Source organism: Pristiophorus japonicus, chromosome 17 (assembly GCF_044704955.1).
Source record: "Pristiophorus japonicus isolate sPriJap1 chromosome 17, sPriJap1.hap1, whole genome shotgun sequence".
Lineage (NCBI taxonomy): Eukaryota > Metazoa > Chordata > Chondrichthyes > Pristiophoridae > Pristiophorus > Pristiophorus japonicus.
Window position 1 is genome coordinate 21,159,344 of NC_091993.1, and position 22,470 is coordinate 21,181,813.

At 44.7% G+C, this 22,470-nt stretch overlaps 1 protein-coding gene across 1 annotated transcript in view; it reads right to left on the minus strand.

Moving 5' to 3' along the window:
* Positions 1–21,127, minus strand: part of polg (polymerase (DNA directed), gamma) — a 55,031-nt gene extending 33,904 nt beyond the window's left edge. Inside the window, exons 1-8 of the mRNA XM_070858461.1 lie at positions 20,720–21,127; positions 18,035–18,645; positions 16,683–16,878; positions 15,580–15,747; positions 13,658–13,804; positions 6,736–6,815; positions 5,137–5,319; positions 299–447 (exon numbers count right to left, since the gene is read on the minus strand). Coding sequence (XP_070714562.1) covers positions 299–447; positions 5,137–5,319; positions 6,736–6,815; positions 13,658–13,804; positions 15,580–15,747; positions 16,683–16,878; positions 18,035–18,624 — 1,513 coding nt within the window. The 5' untranslated portion in view covers positions 18,625–18,645; positions 20,720–21,127. The remainder of the gene's footprint in view (positions 1–298; positions 448–5,136; positions 5,320–6,735; positions 6,816–13,657; positions 13,805–15,579; positions 15,748–16,682; positions 16,879–18,034; positions 18,646–20,719) is intronic.
* Between the last annotated feature and the right edge of the window lie 1,343 nt (positions 21,128–22,470).

Here is a 22,470-nt window from a genome sequence, read left to right on the forward strand (position 1 = left end):
GGTCGTTGTCAGGAGTCACTCCGAAACTTTAACTGTTGCACTGGAATTTTGATTAACCCGACAGTGCAGCCTCATTTTGCTTGAGCCTTTCCAAGCAGAGGAGAAGGATAAGCAGATGAGAGCCCATCTCACCCACCATTACTATCTGATCTTCCTCAAATACCATCATTGACTTGCACTCTACACGGAATTAACAGCTCACATCCAGAGCCCCTAAAGCCGAGTTCAACAATTGTGTCAAGGTAGCGGACCAGAACTGTCACATGAACGCAGACAGCAACTTCCAGAGTTATCTGACCTTCCTCAAACTCCGCTGCCGAGATGCAGCCTGCAGCTCCACTGGTGCTGGTGCTGGTCGACACTTTTTCCTTTTTCCTTGTGTTCTTCTTCTGTTTAAACTCCTGGGTGTCCCATTCAAGGTCCCACAACCAGGGGTCATCTTTGTACCTGAACATCAGGGAGACATAGAATAGGTGCATAATGACAGCAACACTTGCCTCATCTGTCAACCATACGAACACAGCAACGAGAAAGGACCACTTTGGTCGCAGTCTGACCGATTTTGCAACCTCTGACCGCAAAGTGAAACACATCTCTACTTCCCGGTGAGTCAGAGATCAATCCAATTCCTCTTTGAATGCCTGCCAAACAATAGCCCTCTCAGTATTTATTGCATTAGGATGCAGCTCCCACTAGTTGACAAATGTAAATGAACTGCGGAGAAGCAAAGATGGTAATTACATAGGATATACGGCACACAAACAGGCCATTCGGCCCAACCAGTCTATGCCGATGTTTATGCTCCACCCGAACCTCCTCCTCTCTTTCCTCATCTGAATTTATCAGGATAATCCTCTATTCCCTTCTCCCTCATATGCTTGTCTAGCCTCCCTTTAAATGCATCGATACTATTCGCTTCAATCACTCCCTGAGGTAGCGAGTTCCACATTCTCTCCACTCTTTCCCACATTCCAACAGCGACTGCACTTCAAAAGTACTTCATTGGCTGTAAAGCGCTTTGAGATGTCTGGTGGTCGTGAAAGACGCTATATAAATGCAAGTCTTTCTTTCTTTGAAGAAATTTCTTCTGAATTCCCTATTGGATTTCTTGGTGACTGTCTTATATTGATGGCCTCTAGTTATGTTTAAGGACGTGACTGCTGCCAACGATCCGGAAGTCGCTGCAGGACATTCTAAAAAGGGAGGGAGAACAGCCAGTTGTCGTGGTGCACATTGGTACCAACGACATAGGTAAAAAAAGGGATGAGGTCCTACGAGACGAATTTAAGGAGCTAGGAGCTAAATTAAAAAGTAGGTCCTCAAAAGTAGTAATCTCGGGATTGCTACCAGTGCCACGTGCTAGTCAGAGTAGGAATCGCAAGATAGCACAGATGAATACGTGGCTTGAGCAGTGGTGCAGCAGGGAGGGATTCAAATTCGTGGGGCATTGGAACAGGTTCTGGGGGAGGTGGGATCAGTACAAACTGGACGGTCTGCACTTGGGCAGGACCGGAACCAATGTCCTAGGGGGAGTGTTTGCTAGTGCTGTTGGTGAGGAGTTAAACTAATATGGCAGGGGGATGGGAACCAATACAGGGAGACAGAGGGAAACAAAAAGGAGACAAAAACAAAAGACAGAAAAGAGATGAGTAAAAGTGGTGGACAGAGAAACCAAAGGCAAGAAACAAAAAGGGCCACTGAATATAAAAGGGCTGCAGGAGGGGTCAAAACTAAAAATCATGGTTTAAAAACTAGGATGAAAACACTCGACCTAAATGCACGCAGCATTCGAAATAAAGTAAATGAGTTGACGGCACAAATCATTACAAATGGGTATGATTTGGTGGCCATTACAGAAACATGGTTGCAAGGTGGCCAAGACTGGGAATTAAACATACAGGGGTATCTAACGATTCAGAAAGATAGGCAAGAAGGGAAAGGAGGTGGGGTAGCTCTGTTAATAAAAGATGATATCAGGGCAGTTGTGAGGGATGATATTGGTTCCAATGAACAAAATGTTGAATCATTGTGGGTGGAGATTAGAGATAGTAAGGGAAAAAAAGTCACTGGTCGGCGTAGTTTATAGGCCCCCAAATAATAGCTTCATGGTGGGGAGGGCAATAATCAAGGGAATAGTGGAGGCATGTGAAAAAGGAACGGCAGTAGTCATGGGGGATTTTAACCTACATATCGATTGGTCAAATCAAATCGCACGGGGTAGCCTGGAGGAGGAATTCATAGAATGCATACGGGATTGTTTCTTAGAACAGTATGTAACAGAACCTACAAGGGAGCAAGCCATCTTAGATCTGGTCCTGTGTAATAAGACAGGAAAAATAAACGATCTCCTCGTAAAAGATCCTCTCGGAATGAGTGATCACAATATGGTTGAATTTGTAATACAGATTGAGGATGAGGAAGTTGTGTCAGAAACGAGCGTACTATGCTTAAACAAAGGGGACTACAGTGGGGTGAGGGCAGAGTTGGCTAAAGTAGACTGGAAACAAGGACTAAACGGTGGCACAATTGAGGAACAGTGGAGGACTTTAAGGAGCTCTTTAATAGTGCTCAACAAAAATATATTCCAGTGAAAAAGAAGGGCGGCAAGAGAAGGGATAACCAGCCGTGGATAACCAAGGAAATAAAGGAAAGTATCAAATCAAAGACCAATGCGTATAAGGTGGCCAAGGTTAGTGGGAAACTAGAGGATTGGGAAAATTTTAAGCAACAGCAAAGAATGACTAAAAAAGCAATAAAGAAAGGGAAGATAGATTACGAAGGTAAACTTGCGCAAAACATAAAAACAGATAGTAAAAGCTTTTACAGATATATAAAACGGAAAAGAGTGACTAAAGTAAATGTTGGTTCCTTAGAAGATGAAAAGGGGGATTTAATAATGGGAAATGTGGAAATGGCTGAGACCTTAAAAATTATTTTGCTTCCATCTTCACAGTGGAAGACACAAAAACCATGCCAAAATTTGCAGGCCACAGGAATGTTGGAAGGGAGAACCTTGAGACAATCATTATCACTAGGGGGGTAGTGCTGGACAGGCTAATGGGACTCAAGGTAGACAAGTCCCCTGGTCCTGATGAAATGCATCCCAGGGTATTAAAAGAGATGGCAGAAGTTATAGCAGATGCATTCGTTATAATCTACCAAAATTCTCTGGACTCTGGGGAGGTACCAGCGGATTGGAAAGCAGCTAATGTAACGCCTCTGTTTAAAAAAGGGGGCAGGCAAAAGGCAGGTAACTATAGGCCGGTTAGTTTAACATCTGTAGTGGGGAAAATGCTTGAAACTATCATTAAGGAAGAAATAGCGGGACATCTAGATAGGAATAGTGCAATCAAGCAGACGCAGCATGGATTCATGAAAGGGAAATCATGTTTAACTAATTTACTGGAATTCTTTGAGGATATAACGAGCATGGTGGATAGAGGTGTACCGATGGATGTGGTGTATTTAGATTTCCAAAAAGCATTCGATAAGGTGCCACACAAAAGGTTACTGCAGAAGATAAAGGTACGCGGAGTCAGAGGAAATGTATTATCATGGATAGAGAATTGGCTGGCGAACAGAAAGCAGAGAGTCGGGATAAAAGGGTCCTTTTCCGTTTGGAAATCAGTGGTTAGTGGTGTGCCACAGGGATCAGTGCTGGGACCACAACTGTTTACAATATACATAGATGACCTAGAACAGGGCACAGAGTGTAGTGCAACAAAATTTGCAGATAACACTAAGATTAGTGGGAAAGCGGGTTGTGTAGAGGACTCAGAGAGGCTGCAAGGAGATTTAGATAGGTTAAGCGAATGGGCTAAGGTTTGGCAGATGGAATACAATGTCGGAAAGTGTGAGGTCATTCACCTTGGGAAAAAAAACAGTAGAAGGGAATATTATTTGAATGGGGAGAAATTACAACATGCTGTGGTGCAGAGGGACCTGGGGGTCCTTGTGCATGAATCCCAAAAGGTTAGTTTGCAGGTGCAGCAGGTAATCAGGAAGGCAAATGGAATGTTGACCTTCATTGCGAGAGGGATAGAGTACAAAAGCAGGGAGGTCTTGCTGCAACTGTATAAGGGATTGGTAAGGCCGCACCTGGAGTACTGCGTGCAGTTTTGGTCACCTTACTTAAGGAAGGATATACTAACTTTGGAAGGGGTACAGAGACGATTCACTAGGCTGATTCCAGAAATGAGGGGGTTACCTTATGATGATAGATTGAGTAGACTGGGTCTTTACTCGTTGGAGTTCAGAAGGATGAGGGGTGATCTTATAGAAACATTTAAAATCATGAAAGGGATAGACAAGATAGAGGCAGAGAGGTTGTTTCCATTGGTAGGGGAGACTCGAACTATGGGGCACAGCCTCAAAATACGGAGGAGCCAATTTAAAACCGAGTTGAGAAAGAATTTCTTCTCCCAGAGGGTTGTGAATCTGTGGAATTCTCTGCCCAAGGAAGCAGTTGAGACTAGCTCATTGAATGTTTTCAAGTCAAAGATAGATAGATTTTTGACCAATAAGGGTATTAAGGGTTACGGGGAGAGGGCGAGTAAGTGGAGCTGAGTCCACGACCAGATCAGCCATGATCTTATTGAATGACGGAGCAGGCTCGAGGGGCTAGATGGCCTACTCCTGTTCCTAATTCTTATGTTCTTATGCTCTTCCCCACAAGTGGAAACATTCTCTCTGTATCCACTTATTGTACTCCGAGTTAGAAGGTTGTGGGTTCAAGCTCCACTCTATATCTCAAAGCACTTCACACAATGAATGACTTTGAAGTCGGTCATTGCGGATATGTAGCCAAATGTCATTCTGTAACGGCAAAGTTCCATTGGGCTGAATGACCAGTTCACCTGCCTGGCTACACTGATTGATGAAGGTTGGCTAAGGCACGGGGAGAGCTCCCTGTGAGCCACCTCTTCAGATAGTTCCACAGCATCTTTATGTTCACCTGAACAGGCAGACGGAGCCTCGCTTTAACATCTCATCTGAAGAGCGACACTTCCGATAATGGAGCGCTCTCTCAGTACTGCACTGAAGTGCAAGCCGAGATTATGTGCCCAAGCACTTGGGAGAGTCCCAGTTTACTGGGAGGGTTCTGGCAAGTAAATTTTTAAAGATAAAGTAACGCACCTTTCATCGTCGAGTAGCTGGCAGGCATCGTTGGCTAGGTTCATGAGAGATTGCTTCATCTCCCGCTGCAGCTCTTCATACGTACTCTGCGCCTCATCTTGGTACCGCTTCCAGTTGTGGTTTATGGGAAGGTAACACTGGCCCATCTCCAGCATGCCAGCAAAAGTCACCGGGTGTGGGCACCTAATCATAAAGGAGAAGCCACATCATCATCATCATCATAGGCAGTCCTTGGAATCGAGGAAGACTTGCTTCCACTCTTAAAATGAGTCCTTAGGTGGATGAACAGTCCAATACAAGAGCCACAGTCCCTGTCACAGGTGGGACAGATAGTCGTTGGGGAAAAGGGTGGGTAGGACAGGTTTGGGACTCCCAGGTGTCAGTGGGGATGTTGCACTTTATCAGGGAGGCTTTGAGGGTGTCCCTGTAATGTTTCCTCTGCCCACCTTTGGCCACAGTTAGTGCCCTGCGTGGCGCAGAATGAGTCCAATTGCCCAGCGAGGAAGCAGCAGCCTTTGCTAGAACTAGTGGCATCTCCAGCAGTGGCTCGGGTTGTTTCGTCATTAACTGGATTGCCAGTGAAAGGTCCTGGAACAGGGATAAGGCTATCATCCATCTCAATGCACTGTAAGTCTACTGAGCAAGGGGAGACCAACCACTCTGTCTCCACCGCTAATCCATCTGAATGGCAAGGTGTGTAGGGGACAGACAGCATCTGTACCAGATAGCAATATCTGAGGTAAACAAGCCTCACTTTTCAGAGTCAGCAGGCACTAACCCATAAGTCTGTCATATTTTCCCCTCAACTCTCTATAGGGTACAGTGCTATAGGTTCCAGTCACTCCCATGGCCCCCAACCCAAATATGATCCGTGACAGGAAATGTTGGCAGTCTATTCAACAGTGGGGGGGAGAATCCAGCCAAGTCCAATTCTGTCCTCACTTATTGTCTAAACACATGCACTTCCAGCAGAGTGTGCCTGGACAGTGTTTGGGAACAGGAACCCTTCCTCGCTCAGGGGCAAGGGGCTTAATTGAACACCTTGGACAAAACCCTGCTGAAATCAGCTCGCAAAGACGGGGGATTGAGTCTGGAACCTTTTTGTCTGCGCTCCTCTAATTCTGCCCTCCTTAGTATCCCCGATTATAATCGCTCAACCATTGGTAGCCGTGCCTTATGTTGCCTAGGCCCCAAGATCTGGAACTCCTTGCCTAAACCTCTCCGCCTCTCCTTCCTCCTTCAAGACACTCCTTAAAACTTACCTCTTTGACCAAGCTTTTGGTCACCTGCGCTAATTTCTACTTACGCGGCTCGGAGTCAATTTTTTTTAATCGCATAATACTCCTGTGAAGCGCCTTGGGACATTTCACTATGTTAAAGGCGCTATATAAATACAAGTTATTGTTGTGTGTTGCTCAGCACCACACTAGGCGATGCTTTTAGTGTTCTTTTCAGTATCGTTGCTGTTCGAACTGTTTGGGCAGAGGATTTTACACAGGGAGATCTGGTGACGCAGTCACTATTGCCCTGTGACTGGCCTACTCTGGTTGACGGTCAACCAGGGAAGCAAAGATGAGTCGGTCGGAAAAAACGCCTCACCTTTCTAGAAAAAACGGAAGCTCCTCACAAAACACTTCATAGGTAGCTTTAACGTCAAGCGCACAGTAACGCATCAGCTCCTGTCAGCAGTGGGATAAAAGCACAAACCACATTGGAATATTACACACAAAATGAGGTACTAAAAAATAAAGCAATTCATGTGAAAGATAAATTGTCTGCCTGTGTTTATTTTGGACACCTCCGAGAACATTCTGTTCTGGACTTTTTGCTTTATCTGAAAGAACGGGTCATTCAAGCCACAGGCAATAACAAATTAAAATTGATATCATTGTTTATCACGTCTCAGCCAAAATTATCTTGAAATTCAGTGACTTATTACATAGGCAAATGTTGCACAAAGTAAGATTCCACAAATATCAAAAAGATGATTCCCCAGTTAATCTGTTGATTGAGGAAGCAATGTTGTCAAAACTCCCTGCTCTTAATACCAAAGGATCATGAACATCCATCTGTATAGGCAAACAAGGCCTCAGTTTGACGTCTCATCCGAAGGGCAGCAGCTCAGACAATGCAGCACTCCCTCAGCACTGCAATGAAGTGTCTTTGTAGATGACGTGCTCCAGTCCAGGAGTGGGGCTGCCAATCTACAGAGTGTGCTTCCTACTGAGCCATGCTAACAAGGCACCAGTCACCGTGCTCGGTGATTGGCTACAGTATTCCAAGGCAGCCCTGGAACTCAAAAGCTTTTCCGAAAACAGGCTCCTGGATAGCACGATCAGCAGAGGCGACGCTACCTGGCCAGAGGGCGATGGGCTTACGTTTCAAGTTAGCCATCCCTCACTCTTGCCCAATTACAGTGGGCAGGAGTTTCTGTTGGTTCTCAGACTGGTGTGTTATGTCCAGTGCCTCACTACAGCGGGGTGATCTGTTCTTATTTGGGATTGGGGGCAGGGAAAGGAGAATATCTGACGACTACAAGCAGTCATATGGCCAGAATGCAGCCTTCATTGTCCACAGCGGGTGTGCAGACCATGGATTCACAGCTCAGATTGCGCAGTCGATAGCATGCTTTCCCAGAGTCAGACAGCTGCACACGAACAAAAAGGGCCACTGAATATAAAGGGGCTGCAGGAGGGGTCAAAACTAAAAATCATGGTTTAAAAACTAGTATTAAAACACTCTACCTAAACGCACGCAGCATTCTAAATAAAGTAAATGAGTTGACGGCACTAGTCATTACAAATGGGTATGATTTGGTGGCCATTACAGAAACATGGTTGCAGAGTGGCCAAGACTGGGAATTAAACATACAGGGGTATCTGACAATTCGGAAAGATAAACAAGAAGGGAAAGGAGGTGGGGTAGCTCTGTTAATAAAGAATGATATCAGGGCAGTTGTGAGAGACGATATTGGCTCGAATGAACAAAATGTTGAATCATTGTGGGTGGAGATTAGAGATAGTAAGGGGAAAAAGTCACTGATGGGTGTAGTTTATAGGCCCCCAAATAATAACTTCACGGTGGAGAGGGCAATAATCAAGGGAATAATGGAGGCATGTGAAAAAGGAACGGCAGTAATCATGGGGGATTTTAATCTACATATTGATTGGTCAAATCAAATCGCGCGGGGTAGCCTGGAGGAGGAATTCATAGAATGCATACGGGATTGTTTCTTAGAACAGTATGTTACAGAACCTACAAGGGATCAAGCTATCTTAGATCTGGTCCTGTGTAATGAGGCAGGAATAATAAACGATCTCCTAGTAAAAGATCCTCTTGGAATGAGTGATCACAGTATGGTTGAATTTGGAATACAGATTGAGGATGAGGAAGTAGTGTCTCAAACGAGTGTACTATGCTTAAACAAAGGGGACTACAGTGGGATGAGGGCAGAGTTGGCTAAAGTAGACTGGAAACACAGACTAAACGGTGGCACAATTGAGGAACAGTGGAGGACTTTTAAGGAGCTCTTTCATAGTGCTCAACAAAAATATATTCCAGTGAAAAAGAACGGTGGTAAGAGAAGGGATAACCAGCCGTGGATAACCAAGGAAATAAAGGAGAGTATCAAATTAAAAACCAATGCGTATAAGGTGGCCAAGATTAGTGGGAAAATAGAAGATTGGGAAAATTTTAAACAAGAGCAAAGAATGACTAAGAAAGCAATAAAGAAAGGAAAGATAGATTACGAAGGTAAACTTGCGCAAAACATAAAAACAGATAGTAAAAGCTTTCACAGATATATAAAACGGAAAAGAGTGACTAAAGTAAATGTTGGTCTCTTAGAAGATGAGAAGGGGGATTTAATGATGGGAAATGTGGAAATAGCTGAGACCTTAAACAATTATTTTGCTTCGGTCTTCACAGTGGAAGGCACAAAAACTATGCCAAAAATTGCTGGTCACAGGAATGTGGGAAGGGAGGACCTTGAGACAATCATTATCACTAGGGGGCTAGTGCTGGACAGGCTAATGGGACTCAAGGTAGATAAGTCCCCTGGTCCTGATGAAATGCATCCCAGGGTATTAAAAGAGATGGCGGAAGTTATAGCAGATGCATTCGTTATAATCTACCAAAATTCTCTGGACTCTGGGGAGGTACCAGCGGATTGGAAAACAGCTAATGTAACGCCTCTGTTTAAAAAAGGGGTCAGACAAAAGGCAGGTAACTATAGGCCGGTTAGTTTAACATCTGTAGTGGAGAAAATGCTTGAAACTATCATTAAGGAAGAAATAGCGGGACATCTAGATAGGAATAGTGCAATCAAGCAGATGCAGCATGGATTCATGAAGGGGAAATCATATTTAACTAATTTACTTGAATTCTTTGAGGATATAACGAGCATGGTGGATAGAGGTGTACCGATGGATGTGGTGTATTTAGATTTTCAAAAGGCATTCAATAAGGTGCCACACAAAAGGTTACTGCAGAAGGGTACGCGGAGTCAGAGGAAATGTATTAGCATGGATAGAGAATTGGCTGGCGAACTGAAAGCAGAGAGTTGGGATAAATGGGTCCTTTTCGGGTTGGAAATCAGTGGTTAGTGGTGATGCCACAGGGATCGGTGCTGGGACCACAACTGTTTACAATATACATAGATGACCTGGAAGAGGGGACAGAGTGTAGTGTAACAAAATTTGCAGATGACACAAAGATTAGTGGGAAAGCGGGTTGTGTAGAGGACACAGAAAGGTTGCAAAGAGATTTAGATAGGTTAAGCGAATGGGCTAAAGTTTGGCAGATGGAATACAATGTCGGAAAGTGTGAGGTCATCCACCCTGGGTAAAAAAAACAGTAAAAGGGAATATTATTTGAATGGGGAGAAATTACAACATGCTGCGGTGCAGAGGGACCTGGGGGTCCTTGTGCATGAATCCCAAAAAGTTAGTTTGCAGGTGCAGCAGGTAATCAGGAAGGCGAATGGAATGTTGGCCTTCATTGCGAGAGGGATGGAGTACAAAAGCAGGGAGGTCCTTCTGCAACTATAGAAGGTATTGGTGAGGCCGCACCTGGAGTACTGCGTGCAGTTTTGGTCACCTTACTTAAGGAAGGATATACTAGCTTTGGAGGGGGTACAGAGACGATTCACGAGGCTGATTCCGGATATGAGGGGGTTACCTTATGATGATAGATTGAGTAGACTGGGTCTTTACTCGTTGGAGTTCAGAAGGATGAGGGGTGATCTTATAGAAACATTTAAAATAATGAAAGGGATAGACAAGGTAGAGGCAGAGAGGTTGTTTCCACTGGTTGGGGAGACTAGAACTAGGGGGCACAACCTCAAAATACGGGGGAGCCAATTTAAAACCGAGTTGAGAAGGAATTTCTTCTCCCAGAGGGTTGTGAATCTGTGGAATTCTCTGCCCAAGGAAGCAGTTGAGGCTAGCTCAATGAATGTATTCAAATCACAGATAGATAGATTTTTAACCAATAAGGGAATTAAGGGTTACGGGGAGCGGGCGGGTAAGTGGAGCCGAGTCCACGGCCAGATCAGCCATGATCTTGTTGAATGGCGGAGCTGGCTCGAGGGGCTAGATGGCCTACTCCTGTTCCTAATTCTTATGTTCTTATGTTCAGGCCGTTCTGAAGCCTGCTGTTGTTTTCAAAGTAGCCACTTATGGGATGCATGGCAGCAGCTCCCCTTTGGCAACATCATGGAGAGTGTAATGTATCCAAGTTTGCTGACAATACAAAGCTAGGTGGGAAAATAAGCTGTGAGGAGGGCACAAAGAGCCTGCAAAGGGATAAAGGTAGGTTAAGTGAATGGGCAATAAGGTAGTAGATGATGTGGGAAAATGTGAGATTATTCACTCTGGTAGGAAGAATAGAACAGAATTTTTTTTTTTTAAATGGTGAGAAACTATTAAATTTTGGTGTTCAGAGAGATTTAGGTGTCCTTGAACAGGAAACACAGAGTTAGCAGACAGGTACAGCAAGCAATAAGGAAGGCAAAGACATGCTGGCCTTTATTGCAAAGGGGTTGGGGCACAAGAGTAAGGAAGTCTTGCTACAATTGTACAGGGCTTTGATGAGACAACATCTGGAGTTCTGCGCACAAGTTTGGTCTCCTGTTCTGAGGAAGGATATACTTGCCTTAGAGGCGGTGTACCGAAGGTTCACTTGGCACGGGATCGACGGGCCGAATGGCCATCTTCCGTGCTGTAACCATTCTATAATTCTATGGTTCTATGATTGATTCTTGGGATGAGAGGGTGGTCCAATGAGGAGAGATTGAGTAAATTGGGCATATACACTTTGGAATTTAGAAGAATGAGAGGCGATCGCATTGAAACACAAGATTCTGAGGGGAATTAAGTGGGTAGATGCTGCTGTTTCCCCTGCATGGAGAGACTAGAACTAATGGGCACAGTGTCAGGAAAAGGCGACGGCCATTTAAAACTGAGATAAGGAGGAATTTCTTCACTCATGAGGTTGTGCATCTTTGGAATTCTCTAAAAGGCTATGAATGTTGAACGTTAAGTGTATTCAAGGCTGAGACAAGATAGATTTTTGGACTCTAGGCGAATGAAGGGATTATGGAGATCGGGCGGGAAAGTGGAGTTGAGGTCGATGATCAGCCATGATCTTATTGAATGGCGGAGCAGGCTCAAGGGGCCGTAGGGCCGACTCCTGCTCCTATTTCTTATGTTCTTTTGAGAGATGTAGCAGGTTGTCAAAAGAAAAAAATGACTTTAAAATTGCTTTTTATTGATGTATTTTATAGTTATTTTGAATATAAAGTACTTTGAAACTGCAGAGTAAATTTATTTAGGTTTTAAGGGGGCGCTGTGAATGGGACGAAATATTTTACTTGTTTTTGTTTGGGGAGGGAGACGAGAAAGAGAACTGTGCATCATTTCCATCAAGTCAAGTGACACAATAATGTAAACTGACACAATCTTCACGTTTAATTCTGTGTTTACACATACGAATGTATAAAGTCTTGCCAAACACTTTTTTGTGAAGGGAATACCCTTTATGACCCATACTCAGGTATGTTTGCAACTATGGGGCGTCTCGGAAAATTTTAACCTGAAATCAATTAGGATAGCATCATAATATAATTACAGAGGAGGAAGGCCATTTGGCTTATCTTAGTTCATCCATCCATAAAGTCCTCCCTGCATTGCAGCATCCAATTAATTCTTCACGCCAGTAGTCCATTAAGAACATATCATCATACATAGTCCCTCGGAATCGAAGATGACCTGCTTCCACGTCAAAACGTTCACAGGTGTTTCAATGATGGACCTAAAATTCCAGGTCCGAACTAAGTCTTGAAGGGTGGAAGATGCCTGTGCTTGGATTTTTTTTAACGTGTGGTGACCGTTGCACACCAACCACCACACGGGCTTGACAAAGCTAGGTCTTGGTCCAGTAGCAAGGATTAACCAAGACGACTGGAGACCAGCTCTGCTGCACGGACAGTGCACACACATATCACAGTGTGGGCTGGCCCATGCTGCCCCTGGGCCCTCGCCTCTTCTGGGCCCTGAACTCGCGCCTCTCCTGGGCTCCGATCACGTCCCTCTACAATCTCTTGCATAATAGGAATTATAAATTCCTGTAAATTAAATTATAAATTGAACCACAATCTTCGGACTCGGAGACAAAAGTGCTATAACTGAGCCAAGGCTAATGCCCAAAAGGCAGTTTCCATTAAAGTTATAATGGAAAATGCCTCTTGGATGTCAGCTGTGGCTCAGTGGGTAGCACTCTCGCCTGAGTCAGAAGGTTGTGGATTCAAGTCCCACTCCAGAGATTTGCGCACATAGTCTAGGCTGGTACTTCAGTGTAGTACTGAGGGAGTGCTGCACTGTTGGAGGTGCTATCTTTCGGATGAGATGTTAAACCGAAACCCCATCTACCCTCTCGGGTGGATGTGTTAGATCCCACGCCACTATTCTAAGAGCAGGGGATTGGTTGAGGGTTAAATGTTGGTCAGGATATGAGGAGAAATCCCCTGCTCTTCTTAGAATAGTGCCGTGGGATCTAACACATCCACCCGAGAGGGCAGATGGGGTTTTGGTTTAACATCTCATCCAAAAGATGGCATCTCCAACAGTGCAGCACTCCCTCAGTACTACACTGAAGTACCAGCCTAGATTATGTGCGCAAATCTCTGGAATGGGAATTGAATCCACAACCTTCTGACTCAGGCGAGAGTGCTACCCACTGAGCCACAGCTGACATCCAAGAGGCATTTTCCATTATAACTTTAATGGAAACTGCCTCTTAGGTATCAGCCGTGGCTCAGTTATAGCACTTTTGTCTCAGAGTCCGAAGATTGTGGCCCAATTTATAATTTAATTTACAGGAATTTATAATTCCGACATCACTAATTTTCAATATATTATATATTTTAAAAAGAAACAACTACAAAACATCCTAATGTTTTTGGATCCTTTGCTACGGTACGTGTTATGTGATAAACGTGTCCCAGCCTACTTTGTTGTTTTACCTGGAAGTTCTCCCGAACATCTTTCATGGTGCCTTTGATGAAAACCTCACGGGCCTCCTTCTCGAGTGGCTTTCCCCCCACGTAGAGTGCGTGGACATCGGCCAGGTTATTGATGCTGCTGATGTTCACCCAGTCCCAGGCTCCAACCTGCAACACGGACAGTACAAACATGGGCCTCCAGCAAATGTATGTTTTCGATCCAATGCTTAATAACAAATCTCTTCTCTCTTGAAAAAAGGCGGCTGAGGGGGTGACTTAATAAAGGTCTTGATAGAGTGGATACAGAGAGAGTGTTTCCACTTTCGGGGGGGGGGGGGTGGGCAGAAGAGTAGAACTAGAGGCCATCAATATGATAGTCACACAAAATCCAATAGGGAATTCAGAATGAACTTCATTACCCAGAGAGTGGTGAGAATGTGGAACCTGCTACCACAGGGAGTGGTTGAAGCGAATGGTATAGATACATTTAAGGGGAGGCTAGACAAGCATATGAGGGAAAAGGGAATAGAGGGTTATGCTGATAGATTTAGATGAGGAAAGACGGGAGGAGGCACGAGTGCAGCATAAACACCAGCATGGACAGGTTGGGCTGAATGGCCTGTTTCTGTGCCATATAGCCTATAAACGCAGCATATCTTCAAGCCCTCTGAAATCAGGGGCTAGAAACGCACAGGGTCAATGGACATCAATGAATCAAATCAGAGTGCCTAACCCCCATTTATATTTCACGACAGTTCGCAGGCAGCTCCTCCTCCCCAACTTACAGGCACAAAAACCACTGGATTATAAAATCCCTGAAGCTGCCTCACCTCATCGAGGCCACTTAGCAAAAGACCAGTGAGTCTTGGTGTCTGCCATGATGGAACACTGGCTCTGGACCGATGTCCTTCCTCGGGATACTCTTTATGGCAGTGGAAATGGACTTTGCGTTTGTCTCCCGGTGATGTGTGTTCCCCAGCCAACCCACAGGCACACGCACACTTTAAAATTACTGTTCTAATCTGAAGGCAAGATCTACTGAGGTGACGAAAGGCTTAGCGCCTCAGAGCATGGATGCGGGTCGTGTTTGCTCCGAGCCCTGTCGAGTGCGGTGGTGACAATGGAGGCTATAGCAACTCCAGTAGGGAGAATGGGGGGCAGAGTAGAGGGCAACACCTGGCACTTCCAGCAGGGGGCACTGGCAGCAGCAGCTTGGAAAAGGCACGTATCTGCCCTCGGAGTGAAGACAGGATAATAATTAAACAAATATAGAGGAAAACTTAGCAAAAAAAATACCTTTAGAAAGGGCGGAAACTTATTTAATCCCCACCCATAAAGATATAAAGTAGAAAAAGTCAGGAAAACCTATCGGAGGTGAGCTATGTCACCTGAGAGGGATAGAGGATAAAAGTACTCTCACCTATGGACAGACAACATGGATGGTTGTACAATGTCCTGGTACAGACCAGATTCCTCCAGGTACAGCTGTTTTTAAAAATTTATTCGCTCACGGGATGTGGGCGTCACCAACAATGCCAGCATTTATTGCCCTTGTGGGTCTGGAGTCACATATAGGCCAGACCGGGTAAGGATGGCAGATTTCCTTCCCTAAAGGACATTAAGTGAAGCAGTTTGGTTTTTCCAACAATCCAGTAGTTTCATGGTCACCATTACGGATACTAGCTTTTTAATTCCAGATTTATTTAATTAACTGAATTTAAATTCCCCCAGCTGCTGTGGTGGGATTTGAACTCGCGTCTCCGGATTATTAGTCCAGGCCGCTGGATTACTAGTCCAGTAACATAACCACTATGCTACTGTACCTCTAGGACACTATGATTGAAGTCCTTTTCCTTTCACGTTATCCATTGTTCCAGATTCTGTATATGTTCACGCCTTTATTTTTAAAGTCGAGCAACACGAGGTTATTTTGCGGCACTTACCCCTGGACTTCTGGGCTTGCTGGTGGTTCGCTTGATGTGCTGCTTCACTTCTTCCAGGCCCCTCCTCTTCCCTTTCTTACTCGCCATCCAGAGGCTGCGCTGGAAGCCAGTCAGGCCAGAAATAGCCATGTGCAAGCTCATGGTGTCCAGAAAGCGCAGCCTCGTCCCCTGCAGACACAGAGCGAAGAGAGTTCATGTCCCGTGAGCAGTCAGACACCGATCCTGGGCATACAGTCACACATAGAGAGCAAAAAGTGACCAGGGAGCAAGGGAGAAAGAAAGAAGGAAAGTACACGAGTGTGAGGAGCAATGTTCCCTCTAATTTTCTTTGGTGCCTTTCAAAATACAGCACCCGCGCAGTTCTTGCATGGAAAAGCCGGCTGCGCGGGATCCTAGAGCGCTGTGCGGCCGCGCAACTTATAGGGAATGCTGGTGAGGATGCTCTTTTAGTTATTCGACTACTAAGGGGCCATCAATATAAGGTAGTCACTAATAAATCCAATAGGGAATTCAGGAGAATCTTCTTCAGTGGTTGGAATATGGAACTCACTACCACAGGGAGTAGCTCAGGCGACTAACATAAATGCATTTAAGGGGAAGCAAGATAAACACATGAGGGAGAAAGGAATAGAAGGATATCTTGATGGGAGTAGCTAAAGAAGGGTGGGAGAAGGCTCACGTGGAGCATGAAAGCTGGGCCGTAATATAATATAAAGAGACAGTGCTATTAGAAAGCGAGAAAATGATTTTAACAATACGCCAAATAGACTCAACAATTCAGCATCCACAGCCCTTTGGGGCAGAGAATTCCAAAGGTTCACAACCCGCTGAGTGAAGAAATTCCTCCTCATCTCGGTTTTAGATAGTCTTAAAAGTACCCCTCTCCACATCTTGACTGCTCAGGACTACCCAAGATCAAATGTGGGACTTTCCTTGTCTAAGCATTACATTCATGTCCTTCAGGAGATAGTACAGTGGCAAGAATCCTTCCAGTATCTTCTGCCATCAACATCTCACTCTGAAGATTTCCCTTTGACAATAAGGTGCTGGAAATCAGACAAAGGATTTGTTGGAGAAGAGCATTTATCAATTGGTTGACTCACCTTCATCAGGTACTGCTCCTTGACCCTTGCTCTGTCATAGCTGACATTGTGGCCAATGACTAGTCTCTCTGGCCATTCACCTCTCGACGGATGGGTGGAGTTTCCAGATGTCTCCAGGGGAATTAGGTCGGCCAGGAGCAGCTGACTGGACCAGGTGTAACGCTTCTCGATGAGCCGCTTACTGCACCAGGAGTACCTGAGGAGTAGGTAAGACGTATGCAGAATCCAGTCTGAACGCAAGACAGCTTTACACATCACACATTATAGCTGAGGCCTTACTTTCCTCTCCTCTCAAGATACTGACTCTTGCTAGAGTACAAATACATGGGCACTGCCCACAATCCAGCACCTCCACCAAATGTATATTCTTCAATTACAAGGCTAGACCGTGAGTGTCAGGAGGGAATTTGACCATTGGGGTCATCACATTTGACTATGATTACTCACCCAGTTACTGGTAGTCAATGGCTAGCAGGAACCCTGCCTAATTCTTCACTTGCTGGGTAAAGGTCCCAAATAAGTAGGTGGTATGGTGGATTGACCTTTAATCTATAGATCCTGATTTCTAATTGAACCCAGATCGATAGACTGCAAGCCTTATGTCTACTGGTTGGAAGGGTCCTAAGTGAAATGACTTGGTCAGTCTCAATCCAGTTCCTAGGGGGCATGGGCCCACTGTGTAAAACAGTCCTCAAATTCGCATTGTTGGCAATGAAACTGCAAGAGGTTACAAAATGAAGCTCTTCCAAGACTGGAGGTTAGAGAGCTTTACTCTGTATCTAACTAGTGCTGCATTACCAAGGAGAGCTTCTTAACATGGTGTGCAAAGTAAAGAAAGGTTTCATTCCCTAGCACGGAGCATAAAATTCTTCTCTCTCTCATTTATGACCAAGTTTTTTTAAACAATAAATAGTCAAAGGGAGCAGGTTAACAGGTTTTTACTCTTCCCATCATTCCATTCTCAAATGAAATAGGGAAAAAAGCAACTATTTTAAGTTGAAATGATAATCAAGTGCCCTCTTAATAAAGGGGCACTAAAACCGACACATTAAAAATGATCAAATTAAAATTTGGTTTCCGGGGACGATGATGCACTCAAGTCCCTCCGGCGCCCCACCTCTCACAGAAGGTCGCGAGCGTACTGGTGGACACCGCATGCTCCATCTCCAGGGACACCCTGGCTCAAATGTAACCACGGAAGAGAGGCAGGCAGTCAGGCTGAATGACCCCCTCGACCGCCCACTGACTGGACCGGATAATGGCCCCCTTTGGCCATGCCCAGGAGCAGTCCTATGAGGAGGCCATCTGACCTGCCCGCTCCCCTCCACACAGGATGATGACCAAGTTCTTACCAGGCACTTGGAGAGACAGCTGCAGCTAATGTTGGGCATTGGCCCTCGGATGTGCACACTTCCACATCAAACACCAGTGCCTTGTCATCAGGAAAGTCCACAGGTGTTGTTTGGCCATCCAGACCATACTTTGTCCAGCCAACTGCCCAGGTCCACTCTGCGGGCATCTCGGGGAGGTCACACTGCAGCAGTTCATTGGCTGCCTCCAAGTAAGGGAAGCTTTGCTTCTGAGCAAGAGTACGAAAATGCTCGTCAATGTTGCTGCCGTACATCTTGGGCAGCTGCAATTCCACATCGGGTATTATGGAGGCTTCCTTGCCCCAGAGGTCGTGACATTTGAGGTGCTCAATGCTCTTCTGGATGGCCTCCTCCAAATACTCAACCTGGATATCTCCAAAGATCTGTTGATGGAGACCATTGGACAGCATCTGGATATTTAATGGATTCATGCGGATCTGTGTTTTTCCGTGATCGGCACACTCCTTTGGGTTGGAGCTCGCAGTAGAGTTGTTGGCCCATCTTGATACGGTGACCCTCCATTTTGGGAGTAACGCTGCCAGTGATGTCCTCTTCAATAACAGATGGTTCATTCTATCCCTCTTTCATCCTTCCTACGGTGCAAGAAATGGGAAAGGGAGCGGGTTAACAGGTTTTTACTCTTCCCATCATTCCATTCTCAAATGAAATAGGAAAAAAAACAAAAACCAGAAAATGATCAAAATGCTTTGTCTCATTGCTACACTAGCAGTTTGAATGGCCTGTAGTTGGAATAACCCTTAAGCATCTTTCTCCCCCCAGTCACTGTTACGTGGAAAGGCAATGATAGAATTAAAAATAGTAACCATGATTAATTAATAATGGCACTGGACTGGCCCTACAGCTCACTTAAAGACCAAAATCTAAACTTCACTAATCAACTGCTATCCCCCCGGCTAGTCCAGGAGACGAACCTCATGCGATTATCCACGTGGCAAATTTCCGTCAGATACTGGTGGGACACAAGCACTGGGTGGTTTCCCCAAACAGAGCAAGGGAGGATGACGCAACCTAGGCTGCCCTGAAGTAGCACCGATGGGCCAGTCACAGAACTAGTCTTCTGCATGTCCTCACAACCGGGAATGATGGATGATGCAAGGAGACAGGGTCAAAAATAAACATTTTAAGCTGTGGAGTGTGGGCCCAGCAAGGCTGTTCATGATTCACTAGGTTGCAGTGCATAATGACAGATTTCAAATAGGTTGTAATTAAACATTAATATTCAAGGGGTTTTACAGGTTTGATTAAGCTCTCATATCCCGACTGTCACTACATTTCTCAGTTAATTCAACATTCCCAGCCAGTCCTAACTGGTGTTTTGAACTGCCCTAAAATGTCAAAAATGTTAAACTAAACATCAAAAGTCTGTTTTTTCAAAATAAAAGCCAATTTTTCCACTTCCACTGAAGCCTCGGGGCATGGAGGGATTGATTAGATATTGGGGTCACCCAATAGTCCTGTTCACCCATCACCTCTGTGCTCGCTGACCTACATTGGCTCCCGATTAAACAACGCCTCCATTTTAAAACTCTCATCTTTGTTTTGAAAACTCTCCATGGCCTTGCCCATCCCTATCTATGTAATCTCCTCCAGCCCCACAACCCTCCGAGATATCTGCTCTCCACTAATTCTGGCCTCTTGAGCATCCCTGATTTTATTTGCTCCACCATTGGCGGCCGTGCGTCAGCTACAAAGGCCCTAAGCTCTACTTCTCTTTCCTCCTTTAAGACGCCTCTTAAAACCTACCTCTTTGATCAAGCTTTTGGTCATCTGCCCTAATTTCTCCTTATGTGGCTCGGTATCAAATGTTGTTCAATAATGCTCCTGTGAAGCACCCTGGGACGTTTTACTAATTTAAAGGCACTATATATAAATACTAGTTGTTATTGGTGTTTGCAATACATTTTAATTAGCAGCAAAACAAAACATTAGCAGACCCCAAGTTCTGATTACTCATTTCGGGGATGAGGGGGTTACCTTATGATGATAGATTGAGTAGACTGGGTCTTTACTCGTTGGAGTTCAGAAGGATGAGGGATGATCTTATAGAAACATTTAAAATAATGAAAGGGATAGACAAGGTAGAGGCAGAGAGGTTGTTTCCACTGGTCGGGGAGACTAGAATTAGGGGACACAGCCTCAAAGTACGGGGGAGCCAATTTAAAACCGAGTTGAGAAGGAATTTCTTCTCCCAGAGGGTTGTGAATCTGTGGAATTCTCTGCCCAAGGAAGCAGTTGAGGCTAGCTCATTGAATGTATTCAAGTCACAGATAGATAGATTTTTAACCAATAAGGGAATTAAGGGTTACGGGGAGAGGGCGGGTAAGTGGAGCTGAGTCCACGGCCAGATCAGCCGTGATCTTGTTGAATGGCGGAGCAGGCTCGAGGGGCTAGATGGCCTACTCCTGTTCCTAATTCTTATGTTCTTATTTGCCCCTCGCTAATACTGATTCCCCTCTACCCCTGTTCCTGATATCCTACACTTATTCCCAATCCTCTCACCCTATAACCCCTCCAACCCTATTCCTCCCCACATCTGGCAAAAATGCTACACACAACCCCGATTGAAAGCAACTAAACGCGCCCCTTGTGTGCATTTAAGCGCCTCCCCGGATTCACATTGACCTCTAAGCTTCTTTGCAAACGTACCTGAACCTCGCAGTTAGATTGGCAGCTGGAAAACAGGTCACTGCTTCACTGAGTCCCTGAATTAAAAGTTGGTAATTCGTAGATTCATTTAAAAAAATGTATTCAATTCATTACAAATTAATTTACTGCATGAGTTGATAATGTTACTAACTCAAGAGGCAGAGTTGTGAAAAGTCTCTTTAAGTGAGACTCACTCGCGTTTTGCTTTAAACACATCTGTTTTGACGCTGCTCGCTCTGTGGATTAAAAGCTTCCTTGAGGATGGGTTTGCAATCAGTCTCAGTTTGACTCCTGAGTCTCCTCTGGTGCCTGGTGATGTGAGGCCAACGGGAGCACAATACACACACACATCACACTGCCCTGCAAACATCTGAACCCATGCAGAGCAGGAACACACTTGCGTCCTGGCCGAATGCGAAGGAGGAAAGGAAATGATGGCCTCGGATGAAGCGTTAGAAACCTCTAGCCACACTGCCATCTGCAGGACTGCGAGGGACCCAACCTCGAACATTCACAATTTAGGAAGAAATGATGAAAATACAAAGCAGGACTGTCAGCTTCTGTCAAGAGAAACAGCAGGTTAATAAGACCCTTCAATAGAATCATTCTGACAAAATGACTAAACCTGAAGTACACCTAATTTGTCTCTTTTTCTTTACAGCGCCTATTTTTAATTGACCTATAAAGGTGACACTGGGAGTATCATCAACAAGAAAACAAATTTACAAGTGCTCCCTCGACTAACATAATAATTCAAACATACAATCCAATTCCCAACATTACAACAATGACAAACACGTCAACAGTACTTCATTGGCCTTGGGACGTCCTGAGGTCGTGAAAGGTGCTACATAAATGCAAGTTTCTTTCATTTAAACAAATGGAAAATTTATCAATTCGATATCAGAATGTAGTTATGTGTGTCTGCCAGACACTCTATTCCTTGCAGTGCCCATCGGTCGAGGAAGTCACTTTACAGAGCTGATGGGCTTGCTTTATGTTTCCAGCATTTTCTAATTTTGTTCCAACATCTTTTTACTCACAGGTTAACACTTCATTAATCTCAGCCAGATATATTTTTTTCCCCCAAAAGAAAAGCACCTAATTTTAAAAAAATAGACCCAGGTCTCTTCATTCCAGTGGCTGTGCAACCTGTCTGCCTCTTACTCCCAGTTTCTCGCTTTTACCCATATTCCAGCCTTGCTGACTGACCCAATGAAATCATCAACTGAATAGTAATATGTTGCAGTGTTATTTAAACCAAGGGTGAGACTGTTTATGAGGTACTTCCAGCTGCAGCCCTCAGTATTCCCACATTGCCAACTTGCCACAGCGTTAGACATTTTACAAGAAAAGAAAGTCTTCTTGGATAGAAAAAGCGATTTAACCCTTCTTACATCATATATCTGGAAAAACCTGCAAATCCCCCCATCATATCATATAATTGAACCGTTTTGGTCTCTGGTGCATGCTGGGTGACCACAGAGTACGAATAAATGGGGTCCATTGGTTTGCTCAATGATCGTCATATCTGGTCGGCAGCACAGGACATTGAGTGTTATATTGGGCTAAATCTCCAAATTCCAATATAAAACCAGTTTTATTCGCATGTATTTGTTTTAGTTTGAACAGGCCATTTGTTTTTTTTTTAGCTTTCTTTGTGATTCAACCTTTGGCACAATTGACCACATTATCCTCCTCCAATGCCTCTCTTCTGTTGTCCAGCTCGATGGGACTACCCTGGATTGGTT